We start from the raw sequence: 15755 nt of genomic DNA on the forward strand, positions 1-15755 counted from the left end.
TGGAGAGATTGTCGCAACCTTCTGCCCGAGTCGCAGGGCGCTGGGTTCCACGCCCGAGAAGCTTGGGCCAGGGCTTGGTGGCATTTGGTTTCCTAATACCCTTGGCTGAGAAGCCAGAACCTCAGGGTGCTTGTCCTCAATACCCTGCCCCCACTGCAAATTCCAGCCCTCTCCACCATATTCCACAAAAACACACGACACGTTTGGAGGTTTTAATTAATTTTTATAAAATCTGAGCTGGCTGAGCTTCAGGGTACAGCGACAGCTCAAGGAAGGATGGGATTATCTGCTGGTCCCCGCCTCCCCAAGACGGGGAGAAGGAGGTCTCATGCCAACAGCTGCAACTCCTTTCAGCTCCCAGTCAAGGCTCAAGGCTCAAGCAGGGGGACGGGATAGGCAAAGGGGGAGGGGGAAGCTCCTGAGGCTCAGACACTGCTTGCTTCTCCCTTCTCCCCATTCCCTTCCCTTCCCAACAGAACCTGGCTGGCCCTGGGCAGAGCTGAGGCCCAGGAGCAGCTGAAAGGAGGTGGATGGGGACAGAGCACCAAGGGGAAGGGGCCCTCGGCCCAAGGGGGGAGGAACCTGGCCCCCACCCCGCTACAGCTCCCCACTGAATTCACAGCACAGAGAACACCTCTCGCCCAACAACTCCACATGGAGGTATACCAAGTCCAGGGGTCAAAGGCGCAGGTGGATGACAGATGGGCAGGGGCAGTGAAGGTGACAGCAGGCTCAGGAGGGGAGGTGGCAGAAACTTCCTCCTACCCATGGGAGGAGACGATGGGGCGACTTATATTGCTGTTGGTGGTCATGGCATTCAGCTCCCACCTGGAAGGCCAACAATAACAGACAGAAAGAAGAGGGGCCCTCAGCCCAAGCCCAGGGATGCTTGAACCAAGCTATAAACACACCAGTCCCTCCAACTTCCTAAAGCTCAACCACCCACAGCCACCTCTTACTTAACAGCCCTATTAGGTTTAACAATCAGAACCCACCCACCACCAAATCCAACACCACCCACTCCTCTACCTCCAAGCTCATATGGATTTCCGGTTTATGTTTATATATATATATATATATATATATGTATATTCTAGTGTCCAGGCACCTGAGATCTGTGTAAACATGTCAGTCAACAACCCAACCTGCCTTTCCTGCTTTGCTTAGAGCCAACCAGACAGCCCCTCCACCTTACTCTCACCAGGAATGCCTCACCCCCACCAGGAATACCCATTTTTGCTCTCAACTCCCATCCTTTTAAGGCTCTGACTCAGCACTCCTATCCTTCCTGAGGCCTTCCCCACCCATTAGACCATGTTATTATTATTATTTATTTTATTTTTTTTGAGAGTCTCATTTTGTCACCCAGGCTGGAGTACAGTGGTGCAGTGGCACAATCTCGACTCACTGCAACCCCCGCCTCCTGGGTTCAAGCAGTTCTCTTGCCTCAACCTCCCAAGTAGGTGGGACTACTGGTGGCTGCCACCACACCCAGCTAATTTTTGTATTTTTAGTAGAGACAGGGCTTCACCATGTTGGCCAGGCTGGTCTCGAACTCCTGACCTCAAGTGATTCGCCCACCTCAACCTCCCAAAGTGATGGGATTACAGGTGTGAGGCCGGATGCCCAGCCAGCAAGAGTTAAACTGAACTGATACAAAGAGAGGAAGTATCTCAGAATGACCCAGACAGGAAAAATTATATACAAAGTAACATCTGGTGGTTAATTTGAACCTGAAAAATTATACATAAAGTAACATCTGGTGGTTAATTGGAACCTAAGAATTAAATTCAAAGGGAAGCAGCCAGATCTTCTGGAACCAATGTGATCCAGAGGCTCCTAAACTTGTCTTTACTTTGCAGCTAGGTTCTAAGATTTAATCAGTTCTCAGCATGTTCACAAAAATAACTGTATAAGCTTAGGTCTCAGAAAGTGACGCTGCTGAGCTGGATTTTTTTTTCATATAATTTATTCTGCTGACAGTTTTATATGATGGCTGTCAATTCACCTCCTTCCATCTCATTTCGCACAAGTACATTACATCTCCAGCAGAACAATAATGTCTGTCTCCTCCATACTGAGACCAAGCTAATCAGGTCACACCTGTGCTGCTCACTCACGCTCACCCAATCCCTCCCTTCCAGCCACTCACTGTACCTGATGTCATGAGGCAAACAGGACTGGTCTAGGTTATATTGAATCACGGCCAGTTTGCACAGAGTCTTCAGACTAGGGCCTTTAAGGGAGAAGTTATGGAAAAGAGATGGTCAAAGGTGAGGAAAGGGTCCAGTCCTGGATATCACCACCCAAAGACAGGGACCTTGATGGCAGGAGCAATTCAGGAATAAGTAACTATACTTACTAAAGTCCAAAATGTGTAAGTCAGAATGATCTATGAGGTCAAATTCATCTCCCAGGCCTTCCTCAGGAGATGGACTGTCAGGATCAAAAGAGAGATGAAAGTAGGACAAAAACTACCCATGAGACCCCCTTTTCAAATACCTCCCACTCTCCCATTGGTCACTTCCCTGAGCCCTTCCCTCTCTCTTTCTAACCTGGTACCCCCAAAGAGGACAATCTTGTCACCAACAATACAGCAGCACTGGCGCCGGCGGGGACATGGCCCCTTCCCCTTCGGTTCAATCTTTTTCCAGGTAAAGGACACTGAAGAGAAATTTATATGGAAGTTCAATACCTGCCTAGTCCAGGTATCTTCCCCACCCCCATCCCTCACCTCCTCAGGATTATTTTCTTTTCCTCCCACCTCAATTGCTCCTTGTTCCTGCCCTAAACGCAGTGCTCTTTACCAGGATTAAACTTCCAGAGGTCATGGAAGTGCCGGTTCAGCCTTGCATTATAGCCACCAAAGATGTACAGCTCCCCATTGTAGCCAACTGGAAGGAGAGAGAAAACATCAAGAGTGTGAAGAGGGCAGGAAAGGAACTCCACATGGAAGTAACAAACACTCACAGGCCGAGTGGCTCCGGCGCCCCTCAGGCAGCACTGGAGTCGGGGGACAGTCCAGCCAAGCCTCAGTTCTGGTGTCAAAGACTCGAATGCGGTTGCAGTAAATCTCATTGTTGGAATGGAATGGCCCAAAGCGGTCGGCACGGCCCCCAAAGACGTACATGTGACTTCCCAGCATTGTGGCTGAGTGGAAGTCCCTCCAGCGTGCAGGGTTGCCCTGGGCAGAGGCAGAGAGATGGTGGAGGGGTCAGAACAAAGGCTGGAAGAGGATCTGCTCTGACTGAGCTTCCTATCATTTCTTCAACGGAGGGTGGGGATTTGGGAGAAAAAAGAAAGAGCAGACCTTTGTACAGATAAGAGTCCATGTCATGGTGCTGGTATCTAGCTTGTGAATGTCATTGGAAAAGCAGTCCGCCTGAGTAGGAAGAGAAAAGGAGGAAGAAAAGAGGGAGCCAACAGTCACTCTCTGACCCTCCATCCCTCCCCTCAAAACATGCAAACAAGCCAAAGCCTCCCATTTCACCATCCAAAATTGCCCTTCCCCTCTTTCTCAGTCCCACCCTAAACCTCTTAGTTTATTCCCAGACCTACCTGCTGCTCGTAGCCCCCGAAAATGTACATGATCTTGCCTAGGACACAGGCCGAATGTCCATCCCGGGCCCCAGGAACTGTCCCTGACACTCGGGGTGTGAACCACTTGTGAGTATCTGAAGGAGATGAGAAAATGGCTCAACTAAGCACCCTCTACAACACTCCCTCCTGAGCTCTGGGGTACTCTACTCCCCAAGACCCCAACCCAAACCTTTCTCAGGCAACTGAGACAACATCTAGAAGGACATAGCCTCTCTGAGATCCATACTCACTGACGTCAAAGGCATACAGCACATTGCAGGCCCCTTCGGTGTCATTCCGCCCGCCCCAAAGGAGGACCGTGTCGTCAATGAGGACGGTTGAGTGTCCATAGCGCATGTAGGGTACGACAGGAGCTTGCCCACGGATGGCAGACTTCACCGGGGGCAGCTTTGTCCAACGCAAGGACACTGTGGACACAGCTCTGCTCAGCCCTGGGAACTTCCCTCCAGGCTGTCCACCTTTCCCAAACCAGATGTTCGTCCCCAATCCCCTTGGTCCCAGAGACCACAGCCAAACCTCATCAGCAGCCCGTTTCCCACCCTGATGTGGGGACTCAGGGACAGCCCCAGCACTGGCTTACCTGCATTGAAAATGTGCACATCTATCTGACGCAGCGTCTCATAGTCTTCACCAGAGCAGTAACCCCCGAAGGAGTATACCCGATGCCCGACAGCCACTGCAGCATGGTTCACCCTGCGGGGCCCGCCCTCCAGGTGCACTGTCCACCGTAACATCCCCTGGACCACTGGTTACAGCAACATGCCCCCCCCGGCACGGCCTGCTGCCTCTGCTATCTGCACACAAATTGGGGCCACAGGATCCTCAGGCAAGGCTTCTGCCCAGCTCACTGTGACTCTGCCCAGAACCAGCCTTTGCCTCCAAGTGTCACCCTGGTGGCCCTCCCACACTACCCCTCCACAGGGACACTAGTCACAGCTCAGGTGGCTGGCCCTGCCCCAAGGGAGCTGCCGAGGTCAGGGAGCTAGCCCTGGCCCAGTGTTCTCCAACAGTGAAGGGTGGGGCCACCCCCACTTGATTGCCAGCTCAGAATCTGCTGATTATGGTCACCACCTACTCGTGGAGGCTCCACTCTGTCCCTGGCTTGGCACAAACTTGAAGCCCCTTCCCAAATGGTATATTCTCTTGTCTCTGCTCTGCTTACTGCCACCTCTCTAAGAATCTGTGTTCTTTAAGGTGGGGAAAGGGATCTCAAAATACTCACAGCTATTAATAGCCCAGCCAGCCTCAGACAGTCCATCGAAAGCTGGCATGAGTGCCTCAAAGCAGAAAAGCTTTCAGGCTTTTAGAGTAGAACAATCCCCCTACCCAGGATAGGGCGGGACTGATCCAGGAAGGGACCTCCATGTTACCTTGGTTGGTTAGCCCCTCACAGGGAGCTCTTGTCAAGCTGAGTTGTTGTCATTGGGGTCACCCAGGGCCCCCCACAGGCACAAGGAGTTCCTTTGACAGCTGTGCCTGGTATGCTGCCAGGACTTAAGCCAGAAAGGTATGTGTATGCTTAGGCTTGGGGGATGGGGATAGAGGGAAGGGTTTTCTCCTCCTGCCACTTCCCCATCCCTGCTACTGTGGTAGAACAAGCCATTTCCAGTAGAAAAGAGGGAACAAGGTCTTCCACAACTTGGGCTCCTGAAAGGCGGATAGAGGTGAGAGTGTGCAATGGAAAGGGGAAGGGGCTGGGCACGGTGGCTCACGCCTGTAATCCCAGCACCTTGAGAGGCCGAGGCAGGTGGATCACGAGGTCAAGAGATGGAGACCATCCTGGCCAACATGGTGAAACCCGGCTCTACTAAAAATACAAAAATTAGTTGGGCATGGTGGCGTGCGCCTGTAGTCCCAGCTACTCAGGAGGCTGAGGCAGAATTGCTTGAACTTGGGAGGCGAAGGTTGGAGTGAGCCCAGATCGCACCACTGCACTCCAGCCTGGCGACAGAGCGAGATTCTGTCTCAAAAAAAAAAAAAAGAAAGAAAGAAAAAGGGGAAGGGAGGCAAAAAATGCCGTTGGGCAGGACAAGAGAAAGATCGAGCATGAGAGGTCATGGTCTTTTTTTTTTTTTTTTTTTTTTTTTTGAGATGAAGTATCACTCTTGTTCCCAGGCTGGAGTGCAATGGTGCAATCTTGACTCACTGCAACCTCCACCTCCCGAGTTCAAGGGATTCTCCTGCCTCAGTCTCCTGAGTAGCTGGGATTACAGGTGACTGCCACCACACCCGGCTAATTTTTGTATTTTTAGTAGAGACAGGGTTTCATCATGTTGGCCAGGCTGGTCTCAAACTCCTGACCTCAGGTGATCCGCCTGCCTTGGTCTTCCAAACTGCTGGGATTACAGGCGTGAGCCACCGCACCCAGCCGGTCACGGTCTCTTAAACACAACCAGTCAACCTAGTGGCAGGTACACCTGGGTACATCTGAGGTTTTTTTCAGGCAAATCCTTGCAAGTGACAATGCTTTTGCTGGCAGGCATCTCCTGAGTTTGGGTGGATCATCATCTGCTCCCTGTTTAAGAAGCCCTGGCAGAGGAAAGGGCCAGGCAAAACCTCAGGCACAAAAACAGCTCTAATAAGGGAGGCCCCTTGCAGGAAAGAGACATGGCTTTCAGCTGGCTTGCTAGTCCCACCCACCCAACCTCCCCCAACTCCACACCCCAAGCTTTAAATAGCCATGGGGCCCATCCTGAAATAGCCCCAGCAGGAAGCTACTCTCACTTCATTACTCCCGGTCTCCAAAATATCTTGGGTCTGGGCTTGTGGAAATTGTTAAGAGGTCGATGCGCTTAAGAATGGAAGTCTTCCATCCTTCCTTATATCCTCTATTCTTCCCTTCAGATATGTCAAGGTAAAGTAAAATATGCACAGGAGAAGAGATAAGCAATTCCAGCCAAAGGTGGGGAAAAAAATTTTAGTTTCTCTGCCATAAGAACAACTCAAATTCAAGGAGAACAAGCCCCCAGGCTCTCAGGGGCTCCTCTTATCCCTGGGTCTCCCCAATCCTCCATCACCACCAAGCATTTTCAAGCTTCTTCTATTCCCTTAATGTATCTACCCGCCTGTCTCTTGCATTTTTTATTCCCCATTTCTCGCCCTTCTCGATCTCGTGAGAGCTTTGCAGTTTTCTCATTTTTCCTTCTCCTACCATTCCAAGCTCCACCCAACAGCCCTCCATTTTCCCACCTCCACTAAGGAAAGAAAAATTAACATGCCCTGACCACGGATATCCCTCCCTGCATATGACTCTATCCCTGTCTTCTTCCAGACATTCCGGCCTCCTCTAGCCCACCACGCCAGTCACCCCTCCCCTTCCACTACGCTCAACTTCCCTGTTTTCATAGCCCAGTCTTCCTTCCCATTTCCTTCATTGCTTCCTCCAGACACCAGGTCTCTCCTACCCATCTCCTGGCCATCCTCCCCTAGACTCGCTTTCCCCATTAACACTCTCCTTTCCCATCATCCCCCTAGCTCCCTCCCCACCCCCACCTCATCACTCTCAGGCCCCTCCCCCGCCACTCCAGCTCTAGACAGCGCGTCCTCAGCCCCCTAATTCTTCCTTGCCCTTCCACCCATCCCAGGCTACCTGCCAGGCCGAGCCGGGGCGGGGCCGCGGGTCCTCGCGCTGCCTGCAGCCTAGAACCCGTTGCGCGCCAACCGACGCCTTAGTCCCCAACGAGATAAACACAGCCAAGCTCGATTCTTCCGGCGGGCAGCTGTGCGCGCACGTGCAGTCGTAGCTAAGTCCCCGAGGCATTCCGGGACTTGTAGTCCACACGTTTCCTGAGAGACGAGAGGGCTCAGGAGTGGGCAGGGGCGCAGGAGAGATTCTGCGCATGTGCAAATATGTGTCAAGACCGAGGAGGCCACTGGGTAATGCAGTCTTTTGTTTTCTGGGCTGGGCATGACGGAGGCGGGGCAAGGGGGGGGAACTCCTCGTCCTCGCCAGTGTCAATCATGGGCATGGGGCGGGGCTGGAGGACTAGGCACCTCTGCACGTCCTGCCCCGCCGGAAGTGGAGGCCACGGGCTCTGAGCGGGTGAGGCGCGCGGAAACACCGGCGACGGGATTCGGATGGGGGCGGGTGGGGGACGCCGCAGCTGGGGCCATTTGAGGGGAGCCCATGGGGCCTGAAGGGCATCTGTCAGGCGGTACAGAGGGGGACTTCTAGGAGAGGGGAGAAGGGGGCGGGTACGCCCTGTTTAGGGGGACTCTGATGACCCAGAGTTCCCAAGTCGCGGGGGAGGCGTGGCGGGGGAGCCGGGATTTTGGAAGGGGTGTCTTTTAGGAGGTGGCAGGGCCTCCAGTTGGGCGTTTAATTAGGAAGTGGCGGAGCAAGGCGGATGGGGCCTGGTTCAAGATAAGAGCCCCGACTAAGGGGGAGGAACGAGAGGCTGGAAGCGGGGCGGAGGGGTGGAGGATGCAGGAGCCTCGGGGAGGAGCTGGTTATTTTGCACACAGGAGACCACAAAGAGATGATGAGAGGATGAACATGGGCCTGGTTTCATCCAATCCTTGTCCTATCGCCTCCCTGTTCTTGCAGCCCCTGCCCGGATGGCAACAGTAGTTCTAGGGGGAGACACCATGGGCCCTGAGCGTATCTTCCCCAATCAGACTGAGGAACTGGGACCACATCAGGGCCCTTCAGAAGGCACTGGGGATTGGAGCAGTGAGGAGCCTGAGGAAGAGCAGGAAGAAACGGGGTCGGGCCCAGCTGGCTACTCCTACCAGCCCCTGAACCAAGATCCTGAACAAGAGGAGGTGGAACTGGCACCAGTGGGGGATGGAGATGTAGTTGCTGACATCCAGGATCGAATCCAGGTAGGGTGGAGGAGGGATGGTTCCTCAACAGGTGAAGCTGGGCTCCCTGAAAGCCTGGACCCAAACAGTCTTCTCTGGCTCTGCAGGCCCTGGGGCTTCATTTGCCAGACCCCCCATTAGAGAGTGAAGATGAAGATGAGGGAGCTACAGCGTTGAACAACCACAGCTCTATTCCCATGGACCCAGGTAAAAGATCATTCTTTCATTCTGGAATAATTACTAAGGAAATGAACTGGCATGAGTCAGTAGAAGGAAGTTTAAGAGGAAGACCCTATCCTAAAAAGATAGTTTGTAAACTAAGATTTTGTAGACTTCAGAGTCCAAGTGAAATGCTCTTCTGCTATCTTTGGGGATGGGCAGGCTTGCCTTGAAGTAACAAGATGGATTTGGTGACCCTACCAGCCCAAGGGCTCTGGGTTGATTCAGGGATTGGGGAGGGGAGCTGGTCCCATTATTTCTATACCTGAGTGGCCTCTGGCTCTGATTTCAGAACATGTAGAGCTGGTGAAAAGGACGATGGCTGGAGTAAGCCTGCCTGCGCCAGGGGTTCCTGCCTGGGCTCGGGAGATATCGGATGCCCAGTGGGAAGATGTGGTACAGAAAGCCCTCCAAGCCCGGCAGGCATCCCCTGCTTGGAAGTGACCACAGTGAGAGCTGCCTTATCTTCCTACATTCCAGGCCAGAACCAGCACAGGACTGAACACATCCCTGGTTGTAACGTCCATTTCCATCTTCCCCATCTCCCTTTCCACATCAAGGCACATCAGACTTCTCAGAGACCCACTTTATTCAGTTCTGTACATATGGGGACATCGGCCCAAGCCCAACCCACCTTAGCATGTATCACTCTGTGGAGAATAAAGCACCCTATGTACACAGCCAAAAGCCGCACTGCCTGCGCCCCTGGAACCTGGGTCCAGCCCTCCTCAGCCCCTGGCCCCTCCAAGGTACCTACAAGGGACAAGAGAAGGCCTGCCCAGCATAGCACAAACAAGGAAATAAATAGGTGTTGGCAGGAGCCATGCTTGGGGCACCGCTCCCTGCTTCCTTCTTTATAGTTTTGGGAACCAACAGCACAGAAAAGCAGTCAGCCCCAGGTGGTCCCTTCCATGTCTGTGACCCCAGGGCTGCTGCTCACCAAAGACAGGGCATGGGATAGGGTGTTTGTTCATCCCTCCCCGGCCACACTTGGTCCATCTGGGCCCTATATTCATCAGTTATTGTCCACAGCCTATGCTTTTCTCCTTTTGACCTCCCTTGGTCAGGCATGGGGTAAGAAAAAATAGTACAACCCTATCTGCCAGCACATGGCTGCGGCTGGGGGGCCTGTTTGTGCTGCAGGGGGTTGGCTTCCCTCCAGCTACTCCAGGGGCCAATGGGGCTTGACATAACTTTGGTGAGAATAATCTCTGCTGTTCCCTACATGCCTCTGCAGGGGAGAGAGAGGAGGGAAGACACCTGGCGTTCAAATGAGGATGAAGGGAAGAATAGAGGAGCATATGTATTCCTGTGTGTACTTCTCAGAGCAGCCTCAGGTAGCTGTGGGTGAGGATCAGGTAGGGGACAGGCATCCCCAGGTTGTCTGAGCCCTAAGCATCTTAGTGCTCAGCCTGTACTAGCCACAGGGAGGCATGAACACCTTTTGGGGAGAAGAGGGACCACTCTGTGGGTGTCCCTGCTTCAAGTGCCCGCATCCCCCTCCCTGGAGTAGCTAGAGAGGCGCTGCCTTCCCCCAAGTCAGCCAGTAGGGAGCAGAGTGTGGAGGGCCGGGGCAGTGTCCCAGGGCTGAGTGGGCTGTGGCCCTGTGGTAGGAATGTGAGGGGTCAGAGAGCCTCCTGGCTGGCAGTTAGAAACTCTTCCGCCCGCTTGTGCGCTTCCAGTGCCTTGATGGTGTACACGTCCTGGGGCAGCTCCGACTTCCTCCGCAGTAGCACTTTCTCCTTCTTGATGTCTTTTAGCATCTGTGTGTGAATAGGGACAAGGAGAGGAACGGTGACCAATTCCCAGTGAATTCTATTGTTTCCTCCCCTTATTCTTTGGCTGTGCTGTTTCTGTCTCCTCTCCCTTCCAGAACTATTATTTCTGCTCCACCCCGCTACATTGCCCTCCCACCTGCACAGCCTCAGTCTCCACAGTCCTCTTCAGAAGCTGGATGTCCTCAGCTGTGGGGGTCTCTGTCTCCATCGAATACACAGGGGGCAGTGGTGGAGGAGCTCGGAACATGGGATACTGAGTGAGAGGAGACATGGACAAGTGGTGAGAGCCACTTCAGAGGCTTGGAGGCCTGTGTGCCCCATATTCCTCCCCTAACAAACTCTCCCCAGCTCAAGATGGGCTGGCCCCTCGGTTCACAGCAGTGGCAGGAAAACTTCACCTGGGGATTAAGCCGGGCCAGCTCCTCAATTTTTTGCCACATCTCTTCCCTTTCCTTCATTCGGAACCGGCCCCTGAGGAGCAAAAGTAGGATTGGGTTTGGGCTTGAAACACAGTGAGCTGGTGGTAGAAGATGAAAGTCTCCCGGGGAGAGAGATACTCACTTCTGCTTCTCTGCCTTGTATTGTTGTGTGCAGTCATCAAACAGCTTCTGATTCATTTCCATAAACAGCTTCAGGGCATTGTAGATCAGTCCATGGATTGTCCTACCACCAGGAAGAAAGATGAGTAGGAGGCCAGAGCCTGCCCTTAGTGCGAGGAACTCAATTTGTTCTCTCACAGGGGTATCTCTGCTAAGAGCTTTGTCATTTACTATGTCCAGTTCACAAACCTCTATGCAGTATCAGAAGAGAACTCTGGCCAAATCACCTGGTTTGAGACTGGCATTTCATGGTCTTCACAAATATTGGTCCACGTGTCCATCCTTCCCTCACCCCATGCTCTTCACCCCATCCTTCCCTCACCCCTGCCTACCTCCCATCCTTTCCCACTCTCTAACCCATACTAATGGCCTCCCAGCAGCATGATGGGCATGTAGATGCAGCATGACGGACTGCATCTGCACCACAGTGTGCTTGCTTTTAGCAGAAAAGTCTTTTCAAAACCCTGAGAGAGAGTTTCTTTTTTTTTTTTTTTTTTTTTTTTAAGACGGAGTCTCACTCTGTTGCCCAGGCTGGAGTGCAATGGCATGATCTTGGCTCACTGCAACCTCCACCTCCCAGGTTCAAGTGATTCTCTTGCCTCAGTCTCCCAAGTAACTAGGACTACAGGCATCTGCCACTACGTCCAGCTAATTTTTGTATTTTTACTAGAGATGGGAGTTTCACTATGTTGGGCAGGCTGGTCTCAAACTCCTGACCTCGTGATCCACCCGCCTCGCCAGCCTCCCAAAGTGCTGGGATTACAGGCGTGAGCCACCGTGCCTGGCCTAAAACCCTGGGATTCTTTACACAGACTCTCAAAGAGGATCACATCAGCTTCTCACTGCATAGAATTACATCTCCAAAGCTGTGATAGGACTGCAGAATAGCTGACCCCAAGGAGTGGTATAACACAGGCCACTGCCCTGCTGTTTGGTATCACAGAGATCTTGGTACGCAGGCTTTTTTTGCTCCAGTCAGCCCCTCAAGGTCCTATCAATATGTAGGGGACATCAGCCCCACTTGCTGGGTGACCAGGTGAGACCCCTGGCTCTTTAGTTCTTCCATACCCTCAAAGTTTCCCAAACTGGATCCCCACCACCCAGCCCCACCCCAGCGCCTTACTTGTTCCAGTGGCTCTTGGAGTTCCTGTAGAGTGCAGGGAACATGATGGGGAGGACTCGGGCAGCATTGTCACTTATCAGGCTCATGATGTACTCATTGTTCCAGTAATAGAGAGCACGCTCTGCCACCTGGTGGAAAGAGGCGGACTCGGTGGGTGCTGCCCATTTCACTCAAGACCTTCTCAGTTTCTGGCAGGGGTTGGGATGTGCTGGGTTGGAGTCTCACCTGGAAATGGGGGCTAGAGACACACTTGGCCAGCTGGCGGAAGAGGGGTTCCATCACTTTGCTGAACTCGGAAGGTTCAATGACGTCCAGAATCTCCTCCAGCTCATTCAAGAACATCACCTCCTTGGGGCTGTGGGTCTTAGGCCAAAACTTGAGAAGTCCCACAATTACCTGGGAGACAAGGAGGGCATGGGGATGAAAATTCTTTGCACCTGCCTAGGTCTCCAGAAAGTTTTCCTACCTGCTCTCTCCCCCACCCTGGTGGGCACAGTTTGGGTAATCTCAGCCAGCTGCCCGTTTCTTTGCCTTAGATCTGTTTCCTAGGTGTATATAGGTTTCGCTTCCCCTTCAGAGAGGAAACCATGTTACCAGTCAGGTCACAGCCCTCCTGAGCACCCCCTTATGGCACCCCCAGTAGGTACAGACTGGCAAGTGATGCTGACAACAGTAAGAGGTGGGCCTTGGGGCCCGGAAGGGGAATTACCGGCTCAGTCAGACTGCTCTCCTTCTCCAGGAATTGTACCACACAGTATGCCAGCTGCAAAAGTGTGAGGTAGAAAGGAGGTGAGGTGTAGGTCCTAGAAGTTCTCAGAGAAGTCAGTGATAGAAGCAAGATCCCAGAAGGGAAGGGGAGGTGGAGGGAAGGAATTATCCCCCCTGCTCCCTATGCTTCCCCTATCCCAGCTGGAACACCTTCCTGCCCACTGTTTTCTCTGCTGCCTGAGTTGGACATTATGAAGAGGAAGGCAGCTCACCTGAGGGTGGTAGACACTCAGGGACTTGACCTTGTGAAGGGGAAGCAGGACACGGATGAGGAACATCTTGTGCTCTTCTTTAAGGGGCAGGGCAAAGCCATTGATGATGCTAGGAATTAAGGGACATTTGTTAGGACCAAAGGGTCAGATCCAAGTTCAGTGCACCAATCCTCCCAACCTTTTTCAGGCATCTGTGCCCCCACCCAGCCTCTTACCTGCCCAGGATCTCCAGGAGCTCAGCAATCCCGTTGTGATGCTCCGTCTCATAGATGAACCTGAGGGAAGAAAAATGGCTCTTGACAACCCCTGATGTCCCTCCAGCATTCTGTACAGTCCCCCCACCTCCCTGCTCCCACCCCACCTCAGTAGCAGAATGCTTTGCTCCTAAGCCTGGGCTCCTGGCCTCACCTGTAGAAGATGTGGTTGATCTGCCTACGGATATAAGCCCGGAGCCCCAAAAACTTGCCATAGATGCGGTGCAAAATGGTCTTGAGGAAGTCCCGCTCTCGAGGATCCTCACTGTCAAATAGGTCTAGGAGCTAGGGGCATGAGGGAGGGAAAGCAGCCAGTGAGGCAGCAGCCAGGGAAGGTGGGGCCCCGGTGACATAGGTCCTGCCAGGGGAAGTGCAGAGGTCCCCTGGAATGGGGGCCAGCAAGTCTTAGAAAGCAGAGTGATTCTATTGTATTGCTGATTCTATTGTATTTGTACTGAGACGTCCAAAGTGATGCCTTCGTATTGACTGGAGAGAGGTACTCTGTTGCTTTTGTTTCCTACCATTATGCTGTTAGTTTCTTAAGGCCAGAGTAGGGTTTTTTGTTTGTTTCTTTGTTTGTTTTTTAACCCTTTATAGCCTCCTCATACCAGACATGGATGAAACCCAATATATTCAGCATAAGGGGGAAGAGCCACTGGGAGACAGATGAGTGGGGCATGGAATGGAAAGAGAAGGCAAGGACAGGAACTCAGGGACTCACAGCAAGTACAAACTTCTGGTCGATGTACTTCTTGGCTATGTTTGGCTGGAAATCAGGAGACTCAAGGAAACGTAAGAAGAACTCATACACGAGCTATAGGGGAAAAGGCACACCACTAAGGGGATGTTCCCAAGGACTTGCAGGCCTCTACTGCCCCACTCCCTGCAGCCAGGGCCAACCTGCCCCCCTTGCCCTGGTACCTGGAGATGTGGCCAAGCAGCTTCCAGGGTGGGCTCATCTTCTTCTGGGTCAAACTCAGCCCCTGTGGGATTCGATGAAGGTGGCAGCGTCCGGAAGAGGTTCACTGAAAACTGAGGGGTAGGGTCAGTTAGAGCTCCACCTGGGCTTCTCCAGAGCCCCCCGCCAGTTCCCCCTGTGTCCTTTCCCTGTGCCCACCATGGTGACAGCCTCAGGGTAAATGGCCTCAGTGACAACATCACGGCTATGGGTGATGTACTCCACCATCTCGTTGAGTCCTGCCCGCTTCACCTCCTTGAATTTGAGGTCACTGAGTGGGTCTGACACGAAGTCAAAGAGGACACAGCACTGGCGTAGCTTCTGGATAAACAGCTCCTCCCGCTCCTGGGTTGGCGAATCTGTGGGGGCCCCAGCAGTCAGGTTCTCCTCTGTAGTCCTTCACTGCAATGCCCTGCTTGCCTTCAAGGGCTTTCCCTTAACCCACCCTGCCACCATCCTGCTCCCTGGCACCCCCTTCCCACATTCTCTGGAACTCCCTTCCCCCCCAAATACCCCAAAACTTCCATTCCACCAACTCCCAATGCCCCCTAGACCTGGTACAACAACCCCTGTGACCAGTTGCGAAGTACCTTTCAGGGCAGGAAGCTTCTGCAGCTCTCGATTCTTGCTGAGGTTGAAGCGGGAGGAGCTTTGCCGTCGCTCCTTCTTGACAATCTGGGGCCCCCCTGAGTACTTGATTTTGCTGAGCTGCGTGGGGGGCGGCGTGCTATTGCTGGGACGCTTGTTGGACGATGGTGGCTGAGACTGGGCTTGGGGCTGGGGCTGGGGCTGGGGCTGCGGCTGGGCCTGGTCAAACAAGTCACCTGTTGAAATCTACTTCCCAAGATATGCCTCCCACCCTGGGCCTAGCCATCCCCCAGTCCATTTATGCCTGCACAGGCCTGGGCAGTGAGCAGCTGTCTCCTGTCCTAAAGGAGCTAAGGCCAGGGTTACAGAGATAACTGTGCTGTAGCCCTGGCAGGGAGCAGTCAAGAAGTCACATCTCCCAAAGAGATGCCCACTGCCTGTGCATCAAGAGCCTTCAAAATGTTCATTCCAGTTCATGAACAGGTAAAGCTAACTGATGGATTGATGGTGACAGAAGTCAGAAAAGTGATTATGTTGCCAGGGGAAACGGGGTGAGTATTGCTAAGAAGACACATGAGGAATAAGAAGAGACATGAGGAGCCTTCTGAGTAATGTAAACATCCTGCATCTTGACTGGACCTGCAAAGTGGTGCATGGCAGATACATACCTAAAATTTATTGAGCAGTATACTTAAGATCCTTTACTGAATGTGTGACAGTCTTCAATCACAGGTGCGGTGGCTCAAACCTGTAATCCCAGCACTTTGGGAGGCCAAGGCGGGTGGATCACCTGAGGTCAGGAGTTCAAGACCAGCCTGGCCAACATGTTGAAACCCCGTCTCTACTAAAAATA

General features: G+C 52.9%; 3 protein-coding genes across 28 annotated transcripts in view; 1 reads left to right on the forward strand and 2 right to left on the reverse strand.

Moving 5' to 3' along the window:
• Positions 1–10147, forward strand: part of MEA1 (male-enhanced antigen 1) — a 172736-nt gene extending 162589 nt beyond the window's left edge. For 17 of the 22 annotated variants that reach the window (XM_077998459.1, XM_077998455.1, XM_077998450.1 and 14 more), the window contains exons 2-5: positions 7621–7642; positions 8147–8424; positions 8511–8610; positions 8915–9309. In XM_077998459.1, the coding sequence (XP_077854585.1) occupies positions 8158–8424; positions 8511–8610; positions 8915–9066 (519 nt within the window). In that variant the 5' untranslated portion in view covers positions 7621–7642; positions 8147–8157 and the 3' untranslated portion in view covers positions 9067–9309. 22 annotated transcript variants of the gene reach the window in all.
• KLHDC3 (kelch domain containing 3) lies at positions 203–7289 on the reverse strand. Of its 2 annotated transcripts, none has more exons than XM_015136409.3 (11): positions 7190–7289; positions 4181–4394; positions 3831–4007; positions 3559–3674; positions 3311–3382; positions 2971–3184; positions 2808–2894; positions 2556–2664; positions 2363–2436; positions 2158–2236; positions 203–828 (listed from the first exon to the last, which is right to left on the reverse strand). In XM_015136409.3, exons 2-11 carry the CDS (start codon positions 4332–4334, stop codon positions 762–764), a joined length of 1149 nt encoding a protein of 382 aa, XP_014991895.1. In that variant the 5' UTR covers positions 4335–4394; positions 7190–7289; the 3' UTR covers positions 203–761. The 2 variants fall into 2 exon arrangements, with proteins under 2 accessions (XP_014991895.1, XP_077856046.1); XM_077999920.1 differs by lacking the exon at positions 7190–7289 and adding an exon at positions 5989–6670 and having other exon boundaries at positions 4181–5314.
• PPP2R5D (protein phosphatase 2 regulatory subunit B'delta) overlaps positions 9194–15755 on the reverse strand; it is a 28014-nt gene continuing 21452 nt past the window's right edge. The window contains exons 3-16 of one of the 4 annotated variants that reach the window (XM_028847548.2): positions 14905–15022; positions 14474–14673; positions 14278–14388; positions 14078–14170; positions 13511–13641; positions 13318–13377; positions 13103–13211; positions 12832–12885; positions 12348–12518; positions 12123–12250; positions 10962–11063; positions 10799–10871; positions 10537–10653; positions 9194–10385 (exon numbers count right to left, since the gene is read on the reverse strand). In XM_028847548.2, the coding sequence (XP_028703381.1) occupies positions 10248–10385; positions 10537–10653; positions 10799–10871; positions 10962–11063; positions 12123–12250; positions 12348–12518; positions 12832–12885; positions 13103–13211; positions 13318–13377; positions 13511–13641; positions 14078–14170; positions 14278–14388; positions 14474–14673; positions 14905–15022 (1605 nt within the window). In that variant the 3' untranslated portion in view covers positions 9194–10247. Of the gene's footprint in view, positions 10386–10536; positions 10654–10798; positions 10872–10961; positions 11064–12122; positions 12251–12347; positions 12519–12831; positions 12886–13102; positions 13212–13317; positions 13378–13510; positions 13642–14077; positions 14171–14277; positions 14389–14473; positions 14674–14904; positions 15122–15755 lie in introns of all 4 variants that reach the window. The other 3 variants (XM_015136402.2, XM_077999916.1, XM_028847549.2) reach the window with 3 other exon arrangements.

Source organism: Macaca mulatta, chromosome 4 (genome assembly GCF_049350105.2).
Source record: "Macaca mulatta isolate MMU2019108-1 chromosome 4, T2T-MMU8v2.0, whole genome shotgun sequence".
Classification (NCBI taxonomy): Eukaryota; Metazoa; Chordata; class Mammalia; order Primates; family Cercopithecidae; genus Macaca; species Macaca mulatta.